This window comes from Larimichthys crocea, chromosome I (assembly GCF_000972845.2).
Source record: "Larimichthys crocea isolate SSNF chromosome I, L_crocea_2.0, whole genome shotgun sequence".
Taxonomy (NCBI): Eukaryota; Metazoa; Chordata; class Actinopteri; family Sciaenidae; genus Larimichthys; species Larimichthys crocea.
Genome location: NC_040011.1, coordinates 28,989,584 through 29,009,252, shown reverse-complemented (window position 1 = coordinate 29,009,252; position 19,669 = coordinate 28,989,584). Strand labels below are relative to the sequence as shown.

The 19,669-nt window shown below is 40.0% G+C and overlaps 1 protein-coding gene across 1 annotated transcript in view; it reads right to left on the bottom strand.

Moving 5' to 3' along the window:
* The window catches only part of tsc22d3 (TSC22 domain family, member 3), a 33,731-nt gene extending 17,077 nt beyond the window's left edge, over window positions 1-16,654 (bottom strand). Inside the window, exon 1 of the mRNA XM_019265419.2 lies at window positions 15,897-16,654. Within this exon, the coding sequence (XP_019120964.2) occupies window positions 15,897-16,237 (341 nt within the window). The 5' untranslated portion in view covers window positions 16,238-16,654. The remainder of the gene's footprint in view (window positions 1-15,896) is intronic.
* Window positions 16,655-19,669: the final 3,015 nt, after the last annotated feature.

Below are 19,669 nucleotides of genomic sequence, written 5' to 3'. Positions count from 1 at the left end.
CTATTGTTATTCGTGTTCTTGCACACTGTCTCTGAGCAATAAATCTGACTGGCATGCTTTAGGACAGCCTAACCCTGACTTGAGGTATTTATCCTGTCTCTGACCTGTCTCGTCATATTCATAGTCATTGTCTGGGACATGCTTACCTATTTTTGGCACAGCTGACTGTGTGCATACCGTGAGCTGGATGGATGGATGCAAGGTGGGAGGGGTAACGGTTAAACAACATCAACTCTCTCACACAATCAACTTAGATACATGTGTATGCCCTGCGAGTGTGCCATGTTGGGTTCTGTATTCATGAATAAAGGATGAACTCAATCAACAGTGATGCTGCTCGGGTCATGCCCTGCCATCCTGCTGTCCAAAATATAAAACAAAAACAGAACGTGCATCTGTTTCAGGACTGAACGCAAAGTACAAACTCTGCAGTCTCACACAAAAACGCACCCTGCGGCAACCTGTAGGTGTAGGTGTCAACCTGTAGGTGAGGACAGACATTCACGCAAGTGTTTGTTTATAAATTAGAATATTATAAGTAATATTCATCACATATGATGTATGACATATGTTCAGGCAGATTAAACACTTCTTGACACACCCATGGAAGTCAAGGAAGTGCTGCAAGATATGCGCATTTCCTTTAACATGGCGGTACAGCGAGCACATTTAGCTAAAAGGACACTATGCATTTATGCGATTACAGAATATCACCCATAACTTTTTTTATTGTCTCCGATCTAATCTGTTAAAAGTGTCTGTCTGTCTGAAAAGAACAGAGAAAGCCGGGACAGCAACAACATAGAGCCATGGAGCAGACAGACACGCAAATTAACGCAATAACAACAATCCATAGTATCACTCATCACCAGATACTGTGTGTCTGCGCCCTCCAGCCCGAGGACAGCCCTTTGCTTTGTATCAAAGACTGAGCAGAGAGCTACCAAACACCAAAACAGGAAAATGCAAAAATGAGGAAGAGAAAAGGAGAGGAGAAAAAGGGAGGGAGGAGAGGGCTTTCACAGCTGTTGTTAGGCAGTGTTTCCTCTGATAGGAGGCTTTGGCTGTACTCCCAGTTCTTTAGATAAACTGTCAAAAAAACATTGTTAACTTGAGATATGAGGGCGGAATGCTGGAGAGTTTTTGCATTAGAGAAAGAGAGATAGAGTCTTAATGTGACAAAGACATTAAATCAAAAGGCTAAACTGGCACACTATCAGCAAAAGGTTTTACCCAACATTTTACTCGACCTGTTCCCCTGGTGGCTTAAGGAAATGATGCGCACCACACAATACGGTGAAATCGAGTTGAAAAAAAAAATGTGGAAAGAGATCAAGTCTAAACACCAATTTTGAAAGTGCAAAATTTTATTTGAACACAATATGCAGCATAGGGCACTATCATTAAGCACTGTATTATAACTCCATGAAAAGAGAATAGTCACGTAAGATCAAACACTCAACTCTGTTTATAAGATGACACACCTTAGTGCGTGTTCAGTAAGATGTTGTTCTGGGTGAACAGTGCAGACATCTGCAAAATGTGTTAGCCTCTTATCATGGGATAAAGATGATAAGCAGTCTTAAATCTGTCCTACTGCACGTCTCATAGTATTTGTGACAGCAGGTGTCATGGACTAGTTTTATCACCTGAGGGCAACAGTTTTTAGAATGAATGTACTCGTGGAAAATGTGAAAACCTGTTTTATACATGAAATAGTTTTGAACAAAGAAAGTAACCAAAGAACAAATCTGGGAGCATGTGACGTGGCAACCAAGATGCTGTTAGGCGTTGTCTGTTTTTCACACTAACAGGGATTGAAAAGACAAAAAAAAAACAGGATAATCATGGCAGCACAAATTGATCAGTTCAAGATATCTGCAATAGCATCACATGACAGAGTTTCATATCACAGATCTTAAAATGAGAAGATACGCTTCATATTGCTCACTCTATGCTGACCAGCCAATATAAGCCATTGCATTTGTTTCCATCTGTTTCAATAAAATGCTAATGCCATTTAAGATGCCAGAATGAGAAGAAAAAAAAAAGAGAGACTCCCCAAAAAGACAGGCCCCGGGAGAGGTGCTTAGCGATGCTGTTTTTCAGTGTAATGGCCTAGATATTATTGCAGAAAACACACAAAGGGAGTACAAGTACTGCCTTGTCTGAATCTGATATCTCCTTCTCGAAAGCTTATTTGAATATGAATTGGAGGAAGTATCCTGCTTGTCTTTCTTTTTTTCTCTCTTTTATATACACCCCTTGGTGGCTGTCATAGAATAACAGCAAGGGACTTTGTTTTTTTTTATCCGGGTGTTTCTCTGAATTTCCCACTGATATGAGCTACAATAGCATCCTTTCCCTCCAGAGGGCTGGGAAGTGGGCCCGTGAACAAAAAGAGCCCCAGAAATTACACTAAACCACTTTTCAAAGTCACTATATGGATCAGATAACAGCATATTCATTTCCATTTGAACTGATAAATCTGCTGGTAAAATCCTGAAAAACATCATGGAAAGATTGACAGTGTTTTGCCAACATTTCTAAACTGTTGTGTCTGTCTGTTTGTTATGTAACCTCTGGTGAGAACAGGAATCTGTCTCGGAAGCAGAAGGAGCACTCGACCATTACAGTACAAGTACAGATTATTCATGGTTCATGGTCATGGTCAGAACATTCACCTTTTGACTGCAACAACCAAAAAGGACTCATGATCACCGATATGTTAACTGCAAACTGGATTTACTCTTGTGCACGTACCTGTGAGATGATGATGTGGTTTGTTGTGGAAATCAGCTTGTTTTTATATGCTAAATGAGCTACAACAGTTGTTTTAACTTTATATTCTTGCCCTAAGGATCCTTACAATTCATCAACATTCACAAGCAATCGTTTTCTAACGGGATTGTTCTCTAGGTTTTCCTCTCACCCATCATGACCTCACATATGAGTCTAGAACAAAGCAATGCTTAAATTATGCAAACAAGCCAGAGGGAGATGTATCAGCAAAAAAACATTAGGGATAGAGAAGAGTCAGACACTTCACAGATGATTATGATTTCCTATCAAATTCCTGTGAGCCTTTAGCAGCACGAAAAGGATTAAGAGCCGAAGTGAAGTGTTTCTTCCTTTTCTTTAAAAAAAACTATATATAAAACCCATCCATGATTTTCACTTTGGAATACATTTCATCTTGTTTATGGTGACCTTTGCTGAGCAACAAGCTGTGACTTTGGGTGAAGAAGGAGTCAGCTGTTGGTCTTCCTGCTTAGCTTGTGCTCTTCCACAGCAAAAAAAAACGGCTCCTAGAAAAACCTCCTGACCCGGACAATACTGAAAGGTTGACCTCGAGTGTTACATAAATTCCTCTCTCTCTCTTTCTCTCTCTCTCGCTTCCAAAATGGTGCAGGTTGCACTTCCCCTTATATGACACCTTGTATTCAGGCTGGTGATAAATAGGTCTTTGTGTGCATTTGCAGGCCCCTGAAAGCCTTGTGTCAGGGATGTGGATGGCAGCCTAGATGGAATCTGTGCGTGCGTGTGGTGTGCGTGAGTGTATGCACAAGATAGGGAGACAGTTAAGAGGACTGGATGAAGAAAAGGAAGGGAAGAGAGTTTCAGCATTTGTCAACATTCCTCCCAGAGTCCCACACTTTCTTGGCATTGGCCTCGCTGGTTCCTAACTCCAGCATCGGGGCTCTATTACTTTGCTCCAGAATCATCTACATGTTTTCAGAGGGCTGCTGTTTAAGCTAATCCCAGACTGTGTAAACACCACATCACGCAAACATAATAATGATCCGTGGCTCATTCCTCCCCATGACACCACACTGGAAGGAATGCAGAAAGAGGTCATTTCATGTCACTGCTGCTAATTGCTCATCGTGATGGCACAGTAAGATGGCAGGCGGAGTAAGGCATAATGCCCCGTCAGATGGAACCAGCACAGGCCGCTCCATGGTACAAGTGTTTCTTTTAAACACAGAGTCACAAAGACAGAAGTGAGGTCTCGGACAGGATGTATCTTGTTATTTTCTCTCATTTGAGTCTGCTAGTGCCTCGCTTTGTATCTAACTCTATTTCTCTCTGCTGGGGGAACAGCCAGAAAAAAAAATCACAGACTCCCTGAAACTTGGCCGATATCTGAACGTTCATTTTTCTCCTTTCTCTCTTGTAGGATCTTGTCTGCCAGAAAGGCATCGACAGCGAGAGGGGGGGAGAAAAAGAAAAGATTTTGGCAGAACAGAACAGGTCGACCTTTTCAATTTGCTACTGCTGGCTGCCAGTGGGCTCAAACTGGTCCTCAGTCCCACGAGAGCCACGGTTGTGTGCATTAAAATGCAGATATAGCTGCAGCTTTGTTTTTTCATGCGCTGTGACTCATCGTGAAAAGTTGCATTGTCATCAGAGAAGAAAAGCGGTGTGAAAAGCGAGTGCAGGTTCCTGCCCCTTTATTTTCTTTGCGAGTTTGTTTAGTTCTATATTTCAGCTTTTTTTTTTTCCTTTTCTTTTTCCAGTTTCTTTCCTTCCTTTTTTTTTCTCCAGTTGAGCACAAACACTTGAACACACTGAAAGTTTGGAAATTTGGACTCACTAGTAACAAACAGGAAACCATATTCATTACAGTAAAGTCAGAGTTTGATTATGGTTCATGGGGATTTGCCAGTCATTTGGCCTTTTAGAGCATGTATACTGTAAACTGTAATTCAGAGTGGCAGTTACATTACTTTCAATTTCTGCCCCTGCCCTCACATAAAAAATGTTTTCTTGATGCAGCAAAGGAGTTTATTACATACTGATGAAACAAACTCACTGCACCAGGGTGTGAGCAGGCTCTCCAACATGTTCTCAGCTCATTTTTCTTGCTTGACGGCTGTCTGAAGTCTCCCGCTTGTTTATTTTTCCCCATCCTGCAATGTTTTCCAAAGACCCAATTTAATGATGCAATTATAAATGACAGTAAAAAGTTCCCAGACATGGGACGGGGGTGGTGAAGTGACAGATCTTTCAAAATGAGATACACTTCAGTAAGCTTTAATTGAACAAACTGTTAAAACCCCACTCAGGTACTGTAGATTTAATTAAGGATATGACTGTGTGATGGAAAGCAGATGTCAGAGACTTCAGTATAAATCCAATTACACATTTACTTTTAAACACCCACATTACATAATTGTTTAATGGGCCAAAACAACATAATGGTGCTTAACTGATGTTGACATATGCTCCTTGACCAAAACTGTGTACTTTTATTCTTCTTATTACCAAGCTCATTACCATCTTGTCCATTGCATGACAGGAGAGTCATGTTTTGCAAAACCTTTGGCCCTTAAATTACATACTAACCTTAAAAATGATTTACTAGAGAACCTAGAAGTACAGTCGGGAAAGAAAAACACAGCATCCTGCCAAACTACAGATGTCCAGTAATTTCAAAAATAGAACATGTGATTGGTCGTGGTACTGTAACCTTTCCTGTTTTCTGGGAAGCTTTTCTTCATGACCTGCAGAAGTTCAGAGAATTCTTTTCCTTCACACAGACTCTAGAAGCACTTCTCAGTGATCAGCTGTGGCAACACCGTTGCTTAAGTATGTCTTATACCAACCTCCAGGGAATATATATATCGTAAGAGTGTTTGTGTAAGCGTGTATGTGTGTGTGTGTGTGTGTGTGTGTGCTTATGGATTTATTTTGATAAGGCTGTACACGGTTTGAGCTGAGAAAAGGTGAGCATGAGTGAGTATCCTAATTTTTCTTGCATTCTAGTCTTTTTTTGTGTGTGTGCATGTGTGTCTCTATTTGTGTCTGTGTGTGTGCACCCAAGGTACATCATGTACCCAACCTGTGTGTGTGAATAGTGCCCAGGGAGGAATAAGATAGGCTAATGATAGGCCTGGCTCAGGCTCGCTCCACAAAAGCACTGTCTGGCTGCATTGTGTAGCAGACTATTGTGGTAAGAAGAAAAAAAAAATGGAGTCAGTGTGGGACAACACCACTTGGGATTATAAAACAGGCGTTCATGGAGAAACAGATGGGATAAGCATCAGAATGAGTCAGGGTATGCCAGTCCCTTCAAGGGAAGCTGTCTCTTTTACTTTGGATACATATGGTGGGCTACGAGCTGCCATAATGTAGGCCCACGTGCTTTATGTCAGCACAACTGACACATAATGTTTAGTAAATGACATACATACATCAATAACACAATTTTAAACATGATCCATGGTGATGAAGATACACAAGAATATAAATACAAATGCAATCGATATTATTAGAGACCCGCCAAAATCTTTTTTTTTTTTTTTTCAGTGGAGCTCATGGAGCTCAAGCCAAGCTCCCCCTGTAGTTCACACCCTGGTTTCCACTCCAGATCCACGGCTTCTCAGCCAAAATTCAACTTGGCTCATTGAAGTAGCAGGGTGGGTTACAACATTCTCACTTCTCATGCAGAGTTAGAAAGAGTCGGAGTGGGAATCACCATGCTAATGAAAATAGCACAGAATGAAAATTTTTGCTTCCCTCCAGTCAGCAGCTTGGGTGGTACGGAGAGTGCAAGTCTAATAACTCTAACATAATTTCAGCATCCCTGCATCTGCACCGTGAACTACTGGAGACAATACAAATATTTTCCATTGCCTGTCTAAAGCTTTGGCACTCCAGGTTGTCGTGTGCAAGATGCGGTCTAAAAAATAAAAAATAAAAAAGAGCAAATCACAGCGCGTTAACCCCTATTATCAAGCGTTATGCAAGGAGTATTAGTGTGTAATGCCTATTTAAAGAGTGTAATTATAACATATTGAATGTTTGTGATACCATTACTCCTCTCAAGCACAGCGCTGTGTGTGTGGGAGTGAGTGTGATGATAAGTGTTGACAGGCTGCCTTATTATCTAAATAGGCGCCATAGCCATGGTCCAAACAGATAAGGCAGGGAACGCGAGCCATGGTCACTCCAACCCCCCCTCCTTCCCTCTGACTTATATAAGTCCAGCAGCTCCTCACTAGAATAAATGAGATGGAGAACTACAGAAGAAGGAGAGAAGGAGAGAAGGAGGGGGAAAAAGGAAGGGAAGAGATGTGGCAAATAAAAGAGGGAAGGACAAGGAGAGTTGCGCAAACATGAATCGTGAAAGAAAGCTTGTTTTAATAGTTGGGTGGTACTGCTTTCCTTTGTGTATTCATTTTTTCAGAGAATGCTTTCTTCTTTTCGTTGCTCTGATAAATGACTTTTCAAAGCCTTCTTGCAGGTGTCTGCACTGCACTGTAGTGGAATCCTTGTATTTATTTGCACTTCATACTTGTTTTTTATGGACTTGCTTCAAGAATTCTCCACCATTTAAGTCATGTTTATGTGGCAAAGCTGAGCCTCACGGGCATTGGTACAAAGAGTTTTCAACAGAAACCACAACACTACTCTGGACAAATGCTCCATAACCACAAAACAAAGAACCCAGTATTTCTTTGACACTTGGATTCTTCTTTGACGTTGGATATTTATTATCATTTATGACACGCAGCATGATAGCAATCATAAAATAAGCATTAGGCAATCAGAGAAACTGCTCTTTCAGAAGCTGCAAATGTCATTTTCACTTTCAGTTAATTTAATTAGTTTCAAGCTTGTTTGTAATTGCTAAATAAATTAGGTTTTTAAGATCAATTAAGTATATAATTAGTGTATTTTATGCAGTAACTGTAAAATAAATAGATTCTGGTGGTCCAAATCATTTTTTGTTTTTTTTTGTTTTTTTGCATTCATAATTCATGGTGCTCATTATCCATAATTAGCTAGTGACAAATGCAGTTAGAAGATGGACGGGGTACATCCTCTCTTTTTCCAGCACACTGCAATGTTGAGGATTTAACTCAGATGGCAAACTTGATGTGTCACTTGTAGATTTCTAATCCCCCCTCTGGTACATACTGTATCTCCACTCTCTGTCACTCAGGACAAAAGAGCTTAGCTGGATTCTGCTGTGGTGACGAGTCAACAAAGGTATAATGCTGTGGGTCACCTTTGTGTATACAGCCTGCTGTACTGTAAAGTGTGTTCATATTTGTGTGTTTGTGTAGCCAGGGAGTGTGTCTTCAGTCTCCCAGACAGAAAGATGAATCGCTCAAGCCTGACCATTACAGCTGTCATTAAAGAGTACAGGATTGGTTGTTTAAAAGATTACAGGGCTTATTTATGAAAAAGATACTTGCAATTGAGGTCAATATGCCGTTTTTTTTAAACCACTCCTTAAAGAACAAGGCTGGTTTTGTTCGTTATAGTTGCTAATTCCCACAAAAAAAACAAAACCAACAATCCGTCCGCCCATCGTTCAAGATGTTCAAACTTCCCCAAACTATCTGTGCTATTAGCTTCAGGTCCATATGTTTATACTGAAAGGCTAAACATCTACGTCCTTCTACTGTAGTTTTTAAAGAGTAAATTAGGTATTCTCGTTGACAGTTTTCAGTTGCAGAATTGTCACGCTATGTATTGTATTTAAGACGGATGATTATCTCAAGAGCCCATATTCATTGTAATGAAGGAACTGTGTAGCTTGTGACTTTAGCGTGTTTGGACAGCAATGGAGCTCTATGGCACAGAGGATGAGCTATATCATATTTTAGCACAGCCACCTGCAATTATTGGATCAGTTCATTCATTCTTATTGTTGACAGAATATATATATATATATATATATATATATATATATATATATATATATATATGTGTGTGTGTGTGTGTGTGTATATGTATATGTATGTATATGTATATGATGTATATATGTATGTGAATATATATATATATATATATAAAATTTTAGCAGATGGAAAAGTTTTAATTATTTAATATTATTCAGTAACACTGTCCATGTAACTGTACAATATTTATATATATCATATATATATATATATAATATAATATATATTATATATATATTATATATATATAACTATTATATATAATATATATATAGGTGTGTATAGGTGTAATATTATATCTATATATATATATATATATATATATATATATATCTATAAAATTTTAGCAGATGGAAAAGTTTTAATTATTTAATTATTTATCAGTAACGCTGTCCATGTAACTGTACTGTAACAACAATGTGACATAACTCTAATAAATGGAGGGAAAACGTCAGATTTTCGGAGTCATGCAAACAATACAAGGCTCTTTGCAGCAAGATAAACGTTTGCAGCAGATAAAGTGCACAGAAACTAAAGCACAGACAGAGATAATGATTAGATTATGGCAAAAAAACAGAGATAATAGCGATCTGATGAACATGTTATGTGTGTAGTGTTGCTAGGAGCAACTGAACGTGGAGCCACAGCAGTGTTGGTAAAGAAAGGCCAGTTCACAGGAGGTTGCATCAACCTATGGTACAGGGTGTGTCTGTGGATTTCTGAGTTGCACGCACACTGAGCTCCGTCTGCTGTAGTGGATGGTATGTGTTTGGAAATGTATGTGTGATTAATTGTGGCTTTTCTTCATAAAAAACAACAACAACTTAATCACCATAGACAGTAGAGAGTATCTATACTAGTGGTAGAGTAATAGTAATGTAAGTGTTGTCTACTGTACAGACACAGCGACACATATACATACACTTGTATCGGTTCCAGGCATGTACTGGCACGGCACCAACCTATTCACACAGTCACAACACAACAAGGCAGTAACTCAAGAGGTCCACTAAAAAGCCATTATTGTACATCGCTCTTTAAACTGGTTCCCCAGTGATAAAATCGAGCACAGGGTTAGTTTGTGGTATAAAATATATACTAACATGTGGTTTTTACTATTGTGAATGAGTCCATTTTCATCACGAGCCTGTTACTGAGGAAACTCATAAAAACAACGGTAAAACAAACACTTGTCATGGCTTTTTTGCTTCCTCCCGTCTCTAAAGAATGACTTCCTTTAGCTGTAGAAAAAGGCTGTGACTTTTTCCCCAGACGTCTGCAGTCTACCTATATATCTTAGAGTTCCAGTGTCAACAGCACACTATTTTTAGTCATGTTTTGTCTTTGCACCAGCCTCCTGTCAGGCTCTTTGTTTACCTCTGACTATTTCTCTAGCTATCTCTCCCTGTTGCCCTCTCGCTTTCCCGACATTGCTCAGACCTCGCCTCCGTAGCCTTTGTTTGTTAAGGATTGGCTCCTAAGACTTGCCTGGCCATGAATCCGTTCTTCCACCCCGACATCCTTCCCTTAGCCTTCTCGCCACTAATCCCTGTTTTTTGTTTACGTTTGTCTCCCCTGCCACCTGCAAACCACCAAGTTATGTAACCCTCCTCAAACTTGTATAGGGCACGTCATTTTTCCTTTTCATGTGAGACACCAACAATGTAAGAAATAGCTCGGATCAAATGTAATTGGATACAGGTTCTCTCGTCAGCAAGGATGTTTGACATATAAAAGCCTTTTATGTGGGTCAGACAGGGAGGGACAACAGCAATGTGAAGAATAGTTTCAAACTCAGCATGTTTTGCTATATTTTCTCTCATGATGTATGTGTCTATGCGGGACAGATTAGACTGCTGTCTCTAGGGAATTGCTCTGTAGCAGTGGAAGGGATGTGAAATTTGAATTTCAACACTGTTGCATCAGTTAGTTTCACTCTGATCCCTACGCCTGTTACAGCTTGTAGCAGCTTACATACAAGATGGTTTTGTAATTGTGCCGTATGTTTGTAATGCGTGTGCCCTGTGCTCTGGAGATGTTTTTTGTTTTTTTTTCATGATGGTATTTGTCTGGTAAGTGAGACCAATTTTACAGCGGTTGAGACTACGGAGGAATTATTCTTATACTGGCAGCTACCATACTGCCACAATGTTATCTACAAAACAAGCCTGAATACACTGTTTGAAAATAGACTGATGTCATTCTCTCACAGTGTCACAAGTTCAAATCTGTTTCTCTCCCTCCCACACGTTGTTTATACCCATGTTTCATTAGTAAAGCATAAAACCTGCAAAGCATTTACACACAACAAATACCTCGACACACGGGCGAGCAAGGTGCGCTATGATTGCTGTTCGAGTGTGTATCACTTATGTAACGAGTCTTCTACTGTATGCAAATGATTTGCCCTTGCAGATGGAGCAAGGCAAGCGGTCCTGTGCTCAGCTCTACCTGCATGTAAATTAACTCAACAGGTCACTCTATGGTCATATCCAAGATAAAGAAAGGCATTTAGTTGTATAAGAATGTAGGTTATGACTAGGATATAGACTGTCAAGTCCTGAAAGTAAAACATGAAACCGACTTATGCAATTATGCAGACTGAGGTAAACATTTCCTATGTTATAAAAGCTTCTCCAGTAGCTTCACAGACATAGCTTACTATGAGGAATAATTAGAATTATTACATTTTACACTTGGATGGATTCCTGAACATGGCAAATGCACAGTGGATATAACAGTGGATCACTTAATAGGCCAAGTTATTTCGTAGGTTTATATTTTGATAACACATAACAGCTCAAAAGCTCAATGGAGTCTCCAACACAGCTGGATTCTGTCTCCACTCCATTCTTGAAGGGCTGGGTCATGTTCAAAGGCAAAGGCCAGTAATCATCTCAACCCAAACTGAGAAACTCTTACCACTGTAATGAGGCCTAGGTTGCCAAGAACGATAAATAGTTGTGTCAGAGCAGAGAACCAAACAAAGTCGGAGGTTGTACCTCTTCTGATCTTTTACTGATATCATACAACGCATAAACTTGGAGTCTTCACTTTCACCTGCAGACAGACATATTTTGTCTTTCCCCGTCTGGAAAATTATTTCTCATGTCAACACACCTGAACCAAAAAATGAAAGTTATGTCATTGATGCACACGACAGGCAACTTCTTGCCTACACTTGTTGAACAGCTTCATTTTCTTTCAAACCAAACTTTATGAATTGCAAAATTGTTTCTCTTACACAGATATAGGCTACAGACCGGGACATGAAAGTCTTCACCGGGGTGTAACTTAAAACAACATTTTCTTTCTTCAGAGATTTAAGAGGTAGATCATTGTTCTATTGTCTATAAACCTGGAATGTAGCTCTGTTGGCTGTAGGGTGCAAACTCCTCTTCAGCAGCTGCTGCAGGGGAAGACCTCTTTTATGAGGTCTTTGTCGCTGTGTGACATCTATTGTGCTGCTGCTGAGGTCTTTTCCCTTTTTATTTTGACTGGTTACTGACCGACTCACTGGTCAAAGACCCAAAGTCTTGTGATAAACATTTGTGTCATCGCTGCAGGCTCTTCACCCCACTTCACCCTGGCATGTGATGGTGTTTAGTGGCTGCTAAGTACTGACTGACTGCCTGGGGTGAAGGTGTGTAAAAGTACTCTCTCATTCCAGCCAAGTGTAGTGTGTCTTTAAGCCTCAAAGTATATCAACACACATCCTCTGGTTTTATCCCAGGGAAATCACAGATCTTGCACCCCTCAGGGCTCTCTGGCTCTGCCTCAAAAAGCTCAAATTCTCCTCTCAGCACATTTCTGTGACCCTTAAATCATTTACAGAACATGTTTACTGGCCACCGCCACGTACTGTTATCCAACAAGTCCAAAAGATGTCCTGGCATCTGTCCTCAGGCAATGCTGAACATTTTATTCTGTTAACAAGTAGCAAATGAGAGTGATGGCTGCTCAGCAGCTTGACCACCCAGGGGTAAGGTCACAGTGTAAACCTCGGCCAGCTTTCATCAGAAGCCGGGCGCTCCAGAAGTGCTTGAAAAAAAATCTATGAACTTCTGCAGACCTCAGCTCAGTGAGGCAGCTTTTCTTGTTCCAACTGACAGGATTAGACTGTGAGTACATGTTTGAATGAATGAGTGCATTTGTGTTTCTGCACGAAAAACTGTAAGGGTACACATTTGAAATCAATGTTTTAATCCTGCAAGAAACTCTATCCATGAAAGCCACATGATCTGATTCCCTCTCGAGATGGAAAGGTCCAGGAACAAAGTGTTCTGGCTAAAGACTCTGTTTGTCAGGCAAACAGTTCAGCTGGCACAGACTGATGCATGGTCACGCTGGCCAATGACACGGGTGAACACATTGCTGCTGAGCCAGAAATGTCAAAAATATTCTAGCCAGATTTACTCTCTTTCCTAGGAAATGCCACTTTTGTTTACACTGTAGACACACCTTACGTAAATAGATAATTAGATCACGATTTCAATACTGAATCGTTTTCTAATTAAATAATTGAGGTTTAATTTAGTTAATTCATCTTTTGTTAGTAAAGAAATGCATAAAGCTGGAAAAGCATAGCTGTGGCATGATGGCTAAGTCTGAACAGCAGAGCAGACAAAACTAACAAAGGCCTGCCAGCTGGCACTATTTAAGATATGGTACTGTAAACACTGAACGCAGTGAATAATAACTCACTTGAGCATATCGAAGTATAACTTCAAGTCCAAGGACATGTTGAAAGTATGAAATAAAAAAATAAAATGCTTTGTTTAAAAAGCACTATTTGTTCACTGATATTGTTAGCTCTAATTTCCAAAACTGAGTACTGGCTGAACTTGGAGCAAGTTCAGTCTTCAACTCAAGTTTCTTCACCCATTGTTTGTCATCCTACAGGATCATAACCGTGCTATCATAAATAAATCAGATTGTTTCTTCATGGAATAATGCACCTCCACGGTAGGAACAATATCGCCTTAAAAGGTGTCAAGTTATTGAGTGTTTAAATAGCTGTTATGTAACTTAACAGATGGAAAAATAAAGTGAGTACGTGGAAGTTCTCCAAACAGCCTATATATGATTTTTCTTATTCAGACAGAAGTAACTCCTGTTGTATTCTGTGGTGTGTCGGGTATTAAAAACAGTTCATATAAATGCTGTTGCTTTTTCCAATTGACTGAGGGTCTGGCACTGAAAAATGTTTACGGCCATAAAGACCAAAGACCAAAAGTTTTTGGTTGTAAGGTCTAATCATCCTGTCCAATAAGCCTCAGTGCACAGCAAATGGTTTTACTTCTATTATACTGTCTGTACTTCTACAGTGTCAATAATCACAACAAGAGATAAGAAAAGACTTTAATAGCTGGAGCATATAGCAAAGTTAAGACAGGTTAAAATGTAACTTATCTGGATATGTCGTGGCAGCTCAGCTTCTGGAGAAATTTGATAAAATACCGATAACACTTCTTGCCCAGAGAACATTAAAGATAAGATAACATCTGCAAATAAATGAATCAATGATAACAAATGTCACAGCTATATTTATCCAAATTATTTTATTATCAGGATAAACACATCTATTATCACAGATTTTTAATCTGTTTTGATGGGGGGGGGGGATCTGGTTTTATCTGAAATTATTTTTAGAAAGATTTATGTTCCGCATTGAAATAAGTTAAACTAAAAATATTTGGTTGGACAAATTACCATCAAACGAAATTTAAAAAAAGGAAAAAGTAAAATGGATATGACTTCACAGCCCTTTTGACAAGAACTAGTCAGAGTTAGGTTAAAGGTTCACTTGGTATCAATATATCTTTTGTACACCACTAAACCAAGAAGAAACCCCCCCTTTTATTGCCAGATTATCAGATAAATGTTGTCGTATGACATACGCATGTAGAACATGACATACATGTCATGATCTTTTAACACATATCTCTGTTTTACTGTCACAAATGATGACACCTTCAAAGTACATTATATTCAAAGGTGGCACATACGGTGATAACGTGTTTGTGTTGTCTTAGTGTATATAGATATCCTATAGATCGCCACATTTTACTGCACTGATAACCAGACGGACTTTATGTAATTACAGCTTTTACAGGGAAGTACTGCACAGTAAGTGTTGGCCTGGGTTCAGGAGTTCAGCGACGGTCAAAACTGCAGCCGACTGGAAAGATGGTAACTGTTAATTTGAGGCTGAAGTCATTTGATACTAGCTGCCAAACAAACTCTCCAACTGGCAGCGACTTTGTAGCAGGACATTCTCCTTCTCACAAAAACTGCAAGGTGAGCTGCCAAACACAGTTTAGAAAACAGTGTTTGGCAGCAATGGGTATAAAGTCTCTAATCTCTGTTTTAATTGACCTCTAAGCAATAAATAATGTTTTAATTGAATCAATATGACGGCAAACTGTTTTAGAATAACCTTGTGTGTTTCTTTTTAGTTTAGAGTTTGTTTACCTCTGTTCTCTGGCCTTTTTTTCCACATTGTTGTTTTGAAGTAAAGCTCTATTAAAAGTTATAATACAGTATATAAATATTAACAGTTGTCCTTAAACTGAATAGCCCCACTAAAGGGAAACACCCTATACTGTTAATATTGCACAGCATTGTCAGTGTCATGTTATGTAACACATCAAATAAGCTGCATGAAAGACGTCGATGGCGTGGATGTAAATAGACACTGTGAGCTGCATAAATATTTGGACACTGTTGTATGTTTGGAAATCCAAATTCCAGTGACTTTAGATGTGAAGTAATACAAAGTTTTGAGTGTTTATCAGACATAGACAAAGTCAGCCAAATTTAACCTGACAGTCAGCCTCACACTGCCTTTAGAAGTCAGTAATATTGTGCTTTTCATATTTAAAAAAATATATATCAAAATGAACACTCTCTGTCCGGGCCTGTATTTAATCCATGGCTGTAAACACTTATGTCAGCCTTTTTAGAAGAAGCGTTGATCCAAGATTAGTTAACATTAGCCATCTGGTCTATTTAAGTGAAATATGGCCCTTAAGCAGCACCGTTCTCATTTGATATATGCAGTTCCAGAAGTGAAACGGTGGACTAACTAAGAATAACTTTCAAGTTCAAATTTCACGTCCTAATAAACGCCCCTTTATATTCAGTCGTCACCTTATCAGATAAGCGTGTACCTATCAGATAAGCAAACAACAGACATACCTGTGGAAGAAGAGCAGTATGGACAGCATGGTCTGGTCAATATTGCTGTTGCAGATGCCCTCATTGAGAAGGAAGCAGGGGTCCCTCACCACCGATTCCAGGGAGTCCTGCCTCATGATGTTGTTTAACTTGTCCCTGTTCAGGTTCTGGTACATCAGCTGGTTGCGGAGCTGGCGGAAGTGACTGACACTGGGGCTGGTGGGGCTTGCTGGCAGGCCTCCAGTAGTACCAAGGCCCTGAGCTGGACTGCCGGACATGGAGACATCACAGCCATTGGCCAGGTCCAGGCAGCAACTGCAACAGTCCAGGCCGATGGGCGAGCGGCAGTCATCCTCTGACATCTCGAAAGACAGATGGATGAAAAGGAAAGGCGCCCAGGTGTGGAAGGGCAGGTGCAGTAATCTCAGTGAAGGATGACAGAGACTGAGGTGTATGAATGAAAGACAAAACAGTCAGTAACAGGGTGTTTTCCTCAGCTCAGAGGGATAGACAGGCAGTCTGGGCTGCTCTAGAGTACCATCCTGTCTCCACAGCAAGGCTAAATGGCAGATTGAGTTCCTCCCTGAGAAGTGCAGTCACGCTGGGCCACTCAGCCGGTTTCTATCCCTGAGTTTCTCCTCCTGTGGCTCTGCTGCGTTTAGCCTTTTGTTCAGGGCAGACGCTGCTGCAATGTGTTGCTACTGTGGCAGGAGAGAGAGTGAACGCCCCACGCACACACACACACATACACGCACACACACACACACACACAGATACATACACACTCACACCGATTCAGCAGGAAAGCTGAAAGCACTTGAAAGCAAAACCCAGAAGCTGCTTGCTGCTTATCACTTTTTTTTTCTCTGGTTGGTGCGCCTAGAGACAGTGGGAGGGAGTTAGGAGGGAGGGAGGGAGAGTGACAGAGAGGGTGGAGAAAACCCCTGTGATTGGTAAAAAGCATAGCTGGTTACATGTACCGGGGGCCCCTCCTCTTTCCTTTTTCAGCATAGCTGTGTGTACACATTAAGGGGAAGAGAAACAGACAGAGACAGAGAGTACAGCTTTAGAGCATGCTTGAAACATGTGCAGTTCCGCCAGCTCCACCCTGCCATGCTGACAGCACAAGGAGTGGCAGAGTGAGGGAGGCTGCAGGAACGCACACAAAGACACCATAACATGTCTGTCTTACTAATGTGTGAACATGCCAGCACAGCATTTTCCATCCTTTTTAATATTGAAGAAAACAGTTTGTCCATTTTGCCTCTATTGAATTTGTCAGCAAGAAGGTCATGGGTTTGAATACACCAACTGGCAGGGGGCCTTACTGTGTAAGGACTTTGTATGCGCTCCCAATGTTTTCTTAGGTTTTCTATGGGTGCTCTGGTTAGTTTAACTTGAAACTCTAAATTATAGGCGTTTATGTGAACACAAGTGCTCGTCTGTGTTAGCACTGAGTCATGACCTGCCCTCTTAGTGTGAGCATGGATAAGCTGCAGCCTTGTGCAACACTGCATAGGTAAGAGGGTACAGATTGGTTCATGGATGATAATCAGTATGGACAGCAATGCTTGTTATCTAGTATTTTTTTACTCTTGTTGTTGTTTTTGTTTTTAAGTTAAAGGGCCAATGTGTGAGATTTAAGAGTTCTTTGCAGAAATTGAATACAATATCCATTAGTATGTTTTCATTAGTGTATAATAACCTGAACATAAGAATCACTGTGTTTTTGTTGTCTTAAAATTAGTTCTTTATATCTATATTGGAGCAGGTTCTCTTCCATAGAGTCGGCCATGTTGAACCACCATTTTTGTACAGTAGCCAAGAACAGACAAACTTAACATTGATCTAGATGTGGCTTTTTGCTTTTTATGTGAATTTCCCTACCAGAGTTTTTCTTACATCCTTGGATGGAGAGGGTGAGAAGTGTGAGAGTCTTCATTTGGTTGCAATCTGCAAGTTCATTGCTAGGTGTGGCTAAATCCAACACACCGGACCTTTAATGTAATAATAAATATCATGTAATATATAACGTGTGTGTGTTTGTGTGTGTGTGAGGTTCAGACTGTGTGCTCACAACTTGCTCAGTAAACATAAACATTATCTTATCAGGCCTCCCCTGTGTTTGTTTACACTTTTGTCAATTTCCACGTCTGTTTCCAAATACTTTGGGATTGGGTAAGAGCATGCTGTGTTCTTGTCCTCCAAACGAGTGTTTCACAAGCCCTGGTAAATAATGTCATTACAGCCTTACAGACAGCTCCAGGAGGAATGTACTTCTGAGCCCCCTGACCTCGACCGCTGACCAACAAGTGTAGTGCATGCTGTCTACAGATGGCGGTCATGCAAGAACACAACAACAAGATAATTACAAATAGCATGTCGTACTCTGAGGCATGCTCTGTTTCTGCTGCAATAAAAAAAAATGTCACGCCACGCATTGTTGGGTAGCAGTGGGATCAATTAAGCAGAGAAAATGACTGACTATTGCTTTATTGAGTGTGTAATGATGTCCTCAGGCAGCTGGGCTGGTGCAGTTTGGTTGGTTGAAGGATGGGAATGAGGACTGATCCGGGTAGAGGCTGCCCTCTAGTGGGCTCCTAAAAGTATAGTCACTGATGTAGAAGTGGAACCACCTTCTGTAAGCGTTTTTTAGGCATAACTTTAAAAGAAAAATGGCAGAAATTTGAAACATTTTCATATATTAAAAAAGCCATTTCTGAAATATATCACTGTATACTCTAAATTCAAGTTCTGCTGAATAATAAAAGCCTGTACAAGGTGGATAAAGCAACAACTGAGCTATGTGGCATTTTACTCTTTACTTTATTTATTTATTTACTTTTTTTTTTTAACCCACATCTGTGCATCAAGCCTAACATCACTCACAGTAAAGACAAGAAGAGGCATTTCCTGAAAGCACTTGTGGAACTGTGAAAACCGTATTGGACAACAAATTCATTAACAGGGGATTAGAAATCAGAGTTAATAGATACCACAGACCAGAGTGTGACCAAAGCTATTGTAAAAATGAATTACCAGAGTCACGGAGAGGCTAAATTCATAAAAGTATAGACTACCTGTCAGATTACTTACATTGTCTTTGATGCTAGGGAGAAGCAAAGTATCACCAGTAAAAGATCAACTTAAAGCAAAAATTCGACACCTGGGAAATACACTTAAACGCTTTCTTGCCAAGATTAGATGAGAAGATCGATGCCACTCTCATATCCGTGTGTTAAATGTAAGGACTGAAACAGCAGCTGGTTATCAGAGACTCCAGGCAGTTTCTGCTGCAGCAAAGAAAAAGTCTGGCACATAATCTCTCTCTAAAACTGCAAATTGTGTCTTTTACAATTCAGCCTTTTCTACAGATTCAACAAATGAGATATAAAGTGTTAATTAGTGAACTGATAAAGCCAAGCTAGCTGTTCCCCTCTGTTTCCAGTCTTTGTGCTAAGCTAATGGCCCCTGGCTGTAACTTCAAATGTTAACAGATATGAGAGTTAGTTACCACTAGAGTTAACCCTTTCCACTAGAAAGGCCTAGTGGAAAGGTTGCAGCAAAACTAAATTCTACAAAATCACAAATCAACAATCACAAAAAGGCTGTAATAATAATAAAAAATAAAAATAGTATCAGTCATTTGGAAAGTAGATAAAAGTTTATTGACAAAATGCTGGCTTCAACAATGCAAGTTAAACTGTAACTGCTATGGGAGTGTGCCAGTATTGCTACAAGAGATAAGTCACAGTGTTGAAGACACGTCGACATCACTCGGACAGAGTCCAGCA